The 11,190-nt window shown below is 42.7% G+C and overlaps 1 protein-coding gene across 1 annotated transcript in view; it reads right to left on the bottom strand.

Moving 5' to 3' along the window:
* Nucleotides 1–250: 250 nt before the first annotated feature.
* Napb (NSF attachment protein beta) overlaps nucleotides 251–11,190 on the bottom strand; it is a 34,664-nt gene continuing 23,724 nt past the window's right edge. Inside the window, exons 8-11 of the mRNA XM_010608238.2 lie at nucleotides 5,126–5,230; nucleotides 4,600–4,668; nucleotides 4,191–4,241; nucleotides 251–3,038 (exon numbers count right to left, since the gene is read on the bottom strand). Of these exons, the coding sequence (XP_010606540.1) occupies nucleotides 2,928–3,038; nucleotides 4,191–4,241; nucleotides 4,600–4,668; nucleotides 5,126–5,230 (336 nt within the window). The 3' untranslated portion in view covers nucleotides 251–2,927. The remainder of the gene's footprint in view (nucleotides 3,039–4,190; nucleotides 4,242–4,599; nucleotides 4,669–5,125; nucleotides 5,231–11,190) is intronic.

The raw sequence follows: 11,190 nt of genomic DNA, 5'->3' as shown, positions 1-11,190 counted from the left end.
CTCTTTGTTTCCCTTGCAAGTGACCCTGGAGCCCACAGAACTTGGGGAAGGGGCGAGAGCATGAGATCAGCAGCTACAGTGCACACTTAGTGGCCTGTAGCAGCTGAGCTCCGAGGTTTCCTTCTATACCCTCAGCTTGGTTGCCCAAGGCTCAAAGGGCCTACAGAATATGAATGAGGCAGTTTTCAGGAAAGGAAGCTACTTCTGAACCATGTCAATGTAGCTAGGAAAGACTCATCAAGATATTCATAATTTACATTTTATTTACTGTACAGGTTCACATAAAACAAATGCACTCTTTTTGCTAAAGTAGGTTTATCATTATGTGGTTGTTTTTCAATACTGTAGATCCCCGCAGAGGGCAACTCAGGACCTCACAGGCAGGAGCCTGCTACAGTTGCAGCTCACACTGCAGCAGGCAGGGCACAGGCATGCGGTGCTGCAGAGCCTCCACAGGAAGTCTTGAAGGTCTGCATTTAACATTGGGAATGCACAACACCAGAGGAACAATGACTGTACAAGGGCTGGTGCATGTACTTCAATTACAGTGACGCCACCACACATGGTCACAAGTGTGCGAAAATACTGTTTTCAAATCATTAAATAAAAAAGGAATTCACACAAGCTATAAAATTGTTGCCACAAAAAGCAAAGCTTTCCTGTAAGAAATATGAACTGACTTCAACTATGAACTGACCCCAGATCTGCAAAAGGATAAGAACTGTAATACAAATTATCATTATATTCTGTTCATAGACAGCATTCTGAAACCCCAAAAGCTAACTCCTGGGCATCCTGAGATATGGCACCATCCTGCACTCGGGGGACACATGGGGAGGTGAGTTCACATGATTGTCTGGGCTTCTCTCTCTCATTCTCCTTTTATTGAGTCTGGCAGATCTGTTCTTGCCACTGTAATTACATTTATTCTTTTCATGTGAAATATTAGAAACAAAACTTAATTCTTACCCCAGGCACTGGTCCTAGCATTTATTTTAATAGAAATAAGCCACTCTGACACAGAAAAATTGTAGAAATGCTACAGTTTTAAAAAAACCACACATTCTTCTGATGGGCCTGTGAGGAGATCATGCTAAAAGCTAAACAAAGTGCCCCAGAGGAGAGCATGCAGTTTCTACTTTACAAGGCCACCAGAAGAGTCTGAACTAGCACTGCTGACATACCTCCCTGGCTGGCTGATGCTGAAACTGACTGGAGCCAAAGGACTCAAGCCAGAGAACCACTACCCTTGCATTCTCAGATGTGCACATGGCTGTCCACAGAACATACCAGATTCGGCAGCAAAATATGCTTTCCTCTGAACATTCCTTTCAGAGGAGATTCTACATGGGTGTCAAAGAGAACCACCTGGGCTTTAGTCCAAACCCTACCTTCATAGACAGGCAGCTTTCATTCAAGAACCCAGGAACCCAAAGGTGAGAGTGCAGGGCCCGTTCCTCTACACCCACCACACTTCCGGCACCAGAACACTGCCCGTCACTACCACTGCTGGCCCGCCGGATGTAGACTTCCATGTCAGCCTTGGCAGGTGCTTTTTCACTTTACTCCCTTCTTTCCCTCTCACCCTGGACTGACAACCTGCTCTCCAGTCTTCTACCTCCCGGCTCAATGCTGGTCTGATCTACTTCTGCAGAGCAAGAGCCTAAAACTCGCAGCCAAAGGCCACCTAAAAATGGTAACCTCATCAAACATTCCTCCTCACTACCTAACAAAACACAGAAGGTTTTGCTATCCGGCACTAATGGCAGCAGCACAATTTTGAAAGAGGTGCAGTATGTCAGGCAACTTACACCTCTCAAACCATTTAAGTACACAAATATGCACAGGAGACAAGGAATAAGCCCATGTCGGAATATGGTACCAGCAAGGACGATGTTCTCAGCTCAAGAACATACACAGGTCGTAGAACCTAAAATAAGCCCACCAGCCGAGACAATTCAATCCCCAGATGCAAGGCAGGATCTCACCCAGCCAGGCACACGGTAACCTCCTGTGCCATCCTGCCTGCCCTTAAGCCATCAAGTTCAACAGAGGGATGAAGTCAATCATACACATTCTCATGCTCTGACTGGACAGTCCATCCCTCAAGACTGGCACAAGCATGGTACAGAAGACAGCTCAAAATCTCTAAGTGTACAAACAAGAAATGAAGAACAAGACATGCCAACAGATGTACTTTCCCCCAAATAAAGACTTTCTCCTGGGAAAGGAAATTTTCCACTTCTCACACATTTTAGAAACTTGGAGGTGTGTGGTTAAGTACAAACCCATCAAATCCACCTTGACTTTCATTCAAACAGGAAGCAAGTCCTGCCAGCAAGCTCCTTCTCCCAACACCAAGTGATGCCAACAGACCCCACTGCTCTGAGTTTCTGCCATGGATATGCGAGCAAAAGGAATATAAAAGCAAAGAAAGCTGTCACTAGCACCATCAAAATATCACAGAGAATAAAAATAAACCACTTCTAATGATGTTGTAAACTCACCCTAATAACCACCCTAAACTGAATGCACAGAACACATCCAAATGCCAACACCCTGGAGTTTGCAAAGCATCCGTTAGAGCAACAGAGCTGAGTCCTGAAGTCCAAGGAACAGAACATAAACAGTAACAAAAAAGAGGGGCCTGTGGATGTCAAGGGACAGGAAGGAGTAAGATTGGAAGCACTTCTTGGGAAGCTCTGGGGACTGAACATGAAATGGACTCTGGCTGTCACAAATACAACAGCAACAGGAGCCTCCCATTCAGCTGCTTCACAGTGACACAGACATGGCGTGCTGAGCAACACAGGTCACTGGGCTCACAGGCAACAGAATGAAGCCATTAAATGGGCATCCCATGAGATCATTTGGCCCTAACACAAACTAAAGAGGAGTGAGCTACATGCCACAAAGACAGAGATGCTTCACTTCAGGTCTCCATCCCCTTCGCCATCGCCCTGGATGGACTTCTTGATACGCAGTAACATGGTAGTCAGCCACTGGTCCAAGCGTGATATCGAGTCAAACTCCTTTACCTGGTTCAAAGAACAAGGAACAGGAATTACTCAGTGGAAACACATTCAAACATGACAGCAGTGACCATGCTGTTTAAACACTTTATAGCAATAACCCATCAGCTTCCTTCAATAGCAAGGCCATAAAAGTTTTTAAAAGTTTACTTTTCATTATTTTATGACTATTGTGATGGCACTGGTGACAAGTGCCTGTTGTTTTTTATTTTTTATACTACTTTGTACATGAACATGTATGTGGTAAAAATGAGAACTGGAAAAGTGACAGGAAACTGGATAGCAGGGAGGATATGGAGAATCAATTCACCAGGCAGCATGGGGCAGATCTGGGAGGAGTCAAAGCAGAATCCCTTCAGTAGATCTCACTATACTGCCAAAGAACACCACTATGACAAGGTTTGGGGAAAAAGCTAAACAGGAAAATATTCCTTTCCAAACCCCCTTTAGGGTCCAATGAACACATTTTTGTTTGTTTTTTGAGATAGGATCTCACTATGTGGTTTAGGCTGGCCTCAAACTTCTAGCAATCTGCTTGCCTCAGCCTCTAGGAGTGCTGGAATTACAGACATGTACCATCACGCCTAGCTTACAACAAATATATTAACAGAGGACACTGAGAAATCTACTTGATTTTAAACATAAGATGGGAAAACACAAAAAAAGACAAGAAGAAAAAAACTTATTTTATGCCTCAAATATAGTGAACTTAGTTTTTATACTTTATATTTGAACTAAGTTTACCTTACACTTATTTATGAATCAGATCATTTTCAAAAGAAAGCCCTGAAATAGCAAATCATAGCAGCACATGTCTTCTCTCAAAGAAGCCTCACAGCTAAATTAGTTATGAGCATACGTCAAGAAACAGTGAATACACTGGAATTTTAGCATAGTCAACTTGTGAAGAGAACAGCTTCTTCATCCAGTGGCGGCGAACCTACAGCATGTGTGCTGCAGTGGGCTGTTTGTTATCAGTGAAACCTTTAAAAGGCTCACCATCACTGGCCTAATTTCTGGGGAAAATGAAACTTGATCTTTAGAAAATACTGCTAAAATTATTTCAAATAAATGTTCTGAATTTATACAACAGCAAGGAGAAGACATTTCTATACATAAACCTTCAAAAATGCACCATACCCTAAGGGTCTAACTTACTGCTTCAGTGTAAGCTTCACTGTTCTGTTCTTCATGAGCTTCTAGAAGTTTCTGGCAGCATTGGAAAAAAAAATATGAAAAAAACAAAAAACAATTAATTGGTTGAGTCCTGAAAGTTCCATTTCTAAATAGATGATTTAAACATAGACCTAGCCTTGGTCCTGCATTAATGGAGAATGCCAGAATCTCAGGACACTGGGTCAATATTCACCCGATCCAGGGTCTGGCTTTGGTGAGGCACACAAGGCTCTCATCCTCACCCCGATAGCTGCACACTTTGGGGAACAGCAGGAGAGCACCAAGCCCTTGGTACGTGCTGATGAATGAAAATGTCACCTCATACTCTGACCCACTGAGGTGTTGTCATCTGAGAGCAAGAGCTTTTCCTTTAAAGTTTGTAATTACTCACTTTCAATAATTTACATTCTCTTGAATCAGTAAATGCTGGAAACATCTCCTCGTATTTCTCGAGAGCAAGCTGAAGGAGAGAAAGCACAGATCAACTTTAGATTTACCAGACTAGGAAGGAAACTTCAGATTCCCTACTAACGTGCGACTTCCTCATTTCAGAGCTGCATCCTCTAGGTGAAAGGCTCTTTCTTAACTCCATCCCAACACCAGGCAAGTCACAGGCTGGACACCCAGGAGCTCTTCCTTCCAAAGTCCCGACAGCCACTTGGTGCCAAGTCCTTGCCTTCACCCCCAGCTTCCATTTTGCTTTCCAGGTTCTCCCCATACTCAGGCAAGTCCATTCCTAAATTTTTCTGCTTTATTGTTTCCTTCTTAATTTTTACAGTGCCAAATAACTCCAAGAAAACAGCCTTCCTAGTCTGGCCATGGATCGGCACTAATAAATTCCTCTTTTGAATGTCCCCAAGTTCAGTCTGGCTAAACACCCACCAAAGGATGATGGAATGTACCTTGGGTGACCTTACCTTGGCGTTCAGCTCATCCACAATGAAGTGGCACAGCGCCGCCTTGAAGAAGTAGTCTTTGGCACTGTACTTCAGCAGGGGGTTGTCCATTGTGTTCGCCCCAACCTGGAGCAGAAGGTGGAGTTAAAGCAAAGCTCTGCCATCTGATAGCAACACAGCTACTCTGTGTATTCACCTGCTGCCCTTCAGAAAATACTTAGCAACCTCATGAAGGTTAGCTATGGAATCCATTCTTCCAAAGCAGTAGCATGAAGTAGAGAATTTTATTAGAACAAGAAAGTATGTACAGTGTTTAAGGTAGCAGAGACGTAGTCACAGAGGCTGCAGGGGTTTCTCAGGGAACCTGGCGGCCACCTCCCAGGCAGGGCCAAGACACCTCCACAAGCTGAAGGCGGGCTAAGGGGGACGTGAGGAGGGCAAAGCCTTCCCCATCACCATACACCAGGAGGGGAGGCTCCCTCTGCCTAGGTATTCACAGAGGCCTCTGGGGAACCTGTCACCCTGGGCATGAAGGGGAGGCTAAAGAAAAGCTGGGCTCTTCGCAACACACAGACACTTTGTTCCTGACTAAAAATCACTCACTGTGCCACTTGCAGGCAGAGCTGAAGCTGAATGCACAACAGCAGCTCCCATACAACAGAAATGTCAGAATCAGTCAGCAAGGACTTCAGAGGAGCCCTCACAAAAGTGCAACAAGCAGTTACAAAATGCCAAGAGTGAACGGGGGAAAAGGAATCTACAAAAATTAATCACAGAAAAAGAGATAAAAACAAATGGAAACTTCCGAACAGAAAAACAGTAACTAATGTAGGTCAGCTCAATATGAGCATAATGGGACAGAGATCAGTGAATGGGTGACAGAGCAGAAGTTATGCAGAAGAGGAACTCAAGGCAGACTTCACAGAAAATAAACACGTAGGACACACCCAGCCTAATACCCAGTCTGAGTCCTGAAGGGCAAGCAGAGAGAGAAGGGTCCGAAAGTATACAAATAATCACTGATGACTTACAGATTCAAGTTTAGTAAAACTCACATGGGACAGAACTGAAGATATCTACTGCAAGCCACATTAAAATTAAACTCCTGAAACTGGAAGACAAGCAAAAGAATCTGAATATGGCTGGAGGAAAACAACGCCCATGTAGCATGGAAAGAGCGACACTAAATAGCCTTCACACAGAAGGAAAAGAATGATGAACCCAGAATGAAACACCCAGGAAAAACGTATCAGAACAACAGGGAAACCCAAATGCTCCCAGACAGAGAAAACACATTCGAGTTGTCACCAGCAGACCTGCTTTGGAAGCACAGCATCTGGATGCTCTCTAATGAGAAAGGAGACAGTAAGAGAAGGAACCCTGGAACAACACAAAGGAACAAAGAACACAGGCACACCAGACTTTCCTTCTCTGAGTTTTTAAACCATTTGATAGTGGAAGAAAAATTCTAACACTGATGGATGTGGGTCTAGCTCCGCACCTGAAATACTGAGACAATCACACCAAAGGTGAGGCCAATGAAATGTAAGGTGGTGTAGGAGCTCTGTAACTCAATGAATGGACAAAATCAGAACACCAACAGCATGAGGCAAGTTATATACATACAATGCAAAACCCGAGCAAGCACTGAAAAGCTAGTCAATGACAGAAGGCCAAGCAACCCACAAAAAGGATGAAAAGAGATACGAAAACAGAGCAACTAAAGAGTAAATATAAAATCAGAGTTTTAAGCCCTAGCCTATCAGAAATTAAATGTGTCTGATTTAAATATAACAATTAAAGCCGGGCGTGGTGGCACACGCCTGTAATCCCAGCACTCGGGAGGCTGAGGCAGGAGGATCACTGTGAGTTTGAGACTAGCTTGGGCTACATAGTGAGTTCCAGGTCAGTCTCAACTACATAGTGAGACCCTGTCTCAAAAAAACCAAGAAATAAATAAATAAATACATACATATATACAGCAATTAAAAGATTGACAGGACTGAATTTAAGAATAGTACCAAGCTATAAGAAACTTTATTTCAATTATAATGATTATAGGCTACTAAAAGGAGAAACGTGGAGAAATACATATAAACAATAATCAAAAGAAAAGAGAAGTGGTGGTATACTCCAAGAGGCCGAGGCAGGTGATCACAAGTTTGACATGAGCTTATGTTAAAATTTAAAAACCAAATTGTTAGCTCAGTGCAAAGAGTTAGGTCCAATCCCTGTACTGCAAAGAACAAAAGAGGTTACAAAGCAGATTAAATACACATCAGAGCAAAGATTACCAAAGACAGAACATTACACAAAGATAAAAGGGTCTATCTACCAAGAACAGCAACCCAGAACTGCAAAAATGTGAAACACTGAATGAAAGGAGAGTGAGATAAATCCATAATGATACCTAAAGACTTCAACACCCCAACTCTCAACAATAGGTAGAACTAGGACCAAGGATTTAGCTCAGTGGTTCTGCTGCCTGCCTTGCAAGCTCAAGGACGGAGTTCAATCCCTGGTACCAAAACAACAACAATAACAACAACAACAACAACAACAACAACAACAACAACAAAATAATGGGTAGAACTAGACAGAAATCCACAAGTATACAGAATTCAACAAGGTCATCAACCAACAGGATCTAACCTGTACTTAAAGCAGCCACCCAGCAATAGCAGAACCAAAAAACAGGTCTAGACAGACCACCTTCTGGGCTATTACAGGAAAGCTCTAAAACAGAAATCCAAGGTGCATTCTCCATCCACAGAGGCATCAAACTAGAAAGTAACAAGACAAAGATGACAGGAAAATCTCCCAACGTGCAAATTATATGAAACACTTCTAAATGGATCAGCGAAGTTTCAAGGAAATCAGTAAACATAATGAAATGCATTAAAATAAAAACACAATATGAATCATGAAACACATTTAAAACAGTGCTAAAAAGGTGACTGAAATCACTAACGGTGCATATGCAATATGTGGAAACTCAGAGAGCTAAACAACTTTCCATCTGAAATGCCCAGAACAAAAAGAGCAAAATAAAGCCAAAGAAAGCAGACAGAAAAATGAAGGCAGAATTCAATAAAAATGGGGGAAGGGAGGAAAATCACTGACTTCTTACCAAACTATTAAAGAAGAATCAATGTCAGTCCTTTACAAACTCTTTATTCTGAGGCCAGAATTACCTAGATTCTCACACCAAACAAAAACATCTCTCTCTCTCTCTCTCTCTCACACACACACACACACACACACACACACACACACACAAAATTAAAGATCAATATGCCTTGTGAATATCCTCACAAAATGCTCAATAAACATCAGCAAACCTGTTCTGGCAACTTGTGAAGGGTTACACATCATGAGGCACATGCAGTGAAGTGTCATCCTGCCCAGCAGAGGAATGGCCTTGCCCATGGCTCCTGGAAGTCATCTCTAAATCCTTGAGGTGCCTAGCCTCACAGAATGCACTGTGTACCGGGGCCCTTTGGACTGTGGTGCAGCTCAGCCAAGGCTAGGGTAGAGAATCAGGCTGGCCACCAGGTGGCCAACCAGGCCCAGGAGATTGAGCCCTGGTGAAAACTCAGGGCAGCAGGCTCACATATCAGACTGCACGCCCAAGACCACTGGGAGTGGAGCTCATCCAGACTGCACGTTGAGCCTCTCCCCTACTGACCCAACCTGCAGCTCTCTGCTAGGATGAAACTTCACTGTGACCAAAACAGCATTCAGTGAGCTGAATCCCTCCAGCAAATTACTATACTTGACAGGACATTGAAACTGTGCAGTGACCTTGAGGGTATTTTGGGGGATAATGAAACCTTGAAGTGACCAAACAGGATTTATTCCAGGAGCCTAAGTTTGGTTCAACACATAAAAATTAATGTAATACACCATATTAATGGAATACAGGACAAAGGCTTTATGTTCACCTCAGTGGGTGTATAAATGCTTTTAACAAAATCCAAATCTTTTGGTGATACAACACTGAGTAGGAAAAGAAAAGAGCTTCCTCAGATTGATGAAAACCATTTACAAAAAATCCATAGCTAAGTTAAGCATGGTAGTGCATGCCTGTAATCCCAATACAATGGGAGGCTGAGGCAGGAGGATCAAAAGTTCAAGCCCAGCCTAGGCAATTTAATAATGTATTTAGACCCTGTTCCAAAGTAAAAAATAAAAGGCTGAGGGCACAGCTCAATGAGAAGGCTCTGGGAGCAATCACAAGTTCCGAGGTGGAGAGGCACTAACATCATATGTAATGGTGAAGGACTGAAAACTTTTCCTCTAGGATCAGAAACAAGAGAGTATCTGCTCCTGCATTTCTGTTAAATATTGTACTGGAAGTTCCTGTGAGGAGACTGGACAAGAAAATAAAGTAAAAGAAATTCAGACTGGAGAGGAAAAGGTAAAACGTAGCTATCTGCAGATGATATAATCCTACATACAAGAAAAAAAAAATCCAGAAAAATCCACACCAAAAAATCAGTTACAGCTGATACAAAAATTCAGAAAGCTGCAAGATATAAAACTGATTTGCAAAAACCAACTGTATTTGTATATAATCTGAAAAGGAAAACAAGAAAACTATTCCATTTCCAACAGCATCAAAAGAGTAAAATACTTAGGAATATATTTAACCAAAGAATCGCAAAGCTTACACACTGACAACTACAAAAATTGTTGAGCAAAGTTAAAGAAAATCTAAATAAATGGCATGGCCTCCTACGTGGGCAGACTGAGACCTAATATTGTTAAAAATGACAATCCTCTCTATCTGGATGCTGGCTAAACACAACCTGGATGTGTCCATGTCAGGTGAAAATTTAGAGCAGCACGACAAGTACAGCAGATGGGCCTCATTGTGCGTGGGGCTGTCCCATCTACCGAAGGCCTGACAGAACTGAGGGTTAATGCATGGAGGACTCATTCTCAGAGCTACCCCACTGTCTGCCTAGGACTCAGACCTGGCCTAGGAGCTACCTCTGCTCACCACCTGCAGACCCTAGGACTTAGCCTCCCATCTAGTGAGCCTGTTCCTTAACATCACTTCTCTCTTCTCCTTTTCCCTCTACACAGACACACATTCACAGACACATAGGCACAGATACATACACGCATACACATACATACAACACATGCAGGTACTTGCATGTCTCCTACTGACAGTATGTCTGGAAAATCCTGACTAATGTACTCTTTAAATTGATATTCACATGCAACACAATCCCTATGAAAATATAGAGATTAACAAGCTTATCCTAAAATTTACATGAAAACACAAGGGATCCAGAATAGTTACAATAATCTTAAGAAAGAAAAAAAAAACAACTGTAGGACAGTTACTGGTTTCAAAACATCCTGTAGGGCCGGGGATTTAGCTCAGCGGTTCGGTGGCCCGCCTTGCAAGCGCAAGGACCCGAGTTAAATCCCGGTACCAAACAAAACAAAAAACAAAACAAAAACCACCCTGTAAAGATACAGTAATCAAAATAAAGTAATACAGTCGAAATATGGACAAACTGACCAATCAAATTCAGAGCCCAGAAATAAAGTCTTGTATAGTAGTGAAAGTTTTCAGTGAAGGTACCTGAACCACAAGATAGCATAAAGGGTCTGGTCAACAAGTGGAGCTGGATAAATTTGATTTCCTCATGCCTAAGAATTAAAGACTTCTGGGAAGATGGCAGAGCGTTCCTGGGACATGGTTGAGAGATGGAATCTACAGAGAAATAGTGAAAGCAGGTTCCAGAGTCCTCCAGGGAGAAATGTGCCAATGGAACAGAGCAGTGGATGCAGTACCCTAAAACAGCTGATAAGTGACTCCAGTCCAAGCAACTGCCTTGTACCCTGGCCTTGCCATATGACATTTTAGAGAGGAGCCAAATAAATCCAGGATTCAGAGCAGCTGTGTGTTGGCTTCATTTTAGGGCTCCCACTATTAAAACCCATAGTGGACCAGGGATTTAGCTCAGTGGCACCGTGCCTGCCATACAAGCACAAGGTCCTAAGTTCAATCCCTGGTACCCAAAAAACTAAAAAACAAAAACAAAAAAACACCCTAGTGATTGAGT

This window comes from Fukomys damarensis, unplaced genomic scaffold, assembly GCF_012274545.1.
Source record: "Fukomys damarensis isolate Sample0158 unplaced genomic scaffold, DMR_v1.0_HiC HiC_scaffold_7, whole genome shotgun sequence".
NCBI lineage: Eukaryota > Metazoa > Chordata > Mammalia > Rodentia > Bathyergidae > Fukomys > Fukomys damarensis.
Note: the sequence above shows the minus strand (reverse complement) of the source record. Positions and strands in the feature narration are given on the sequence as shown.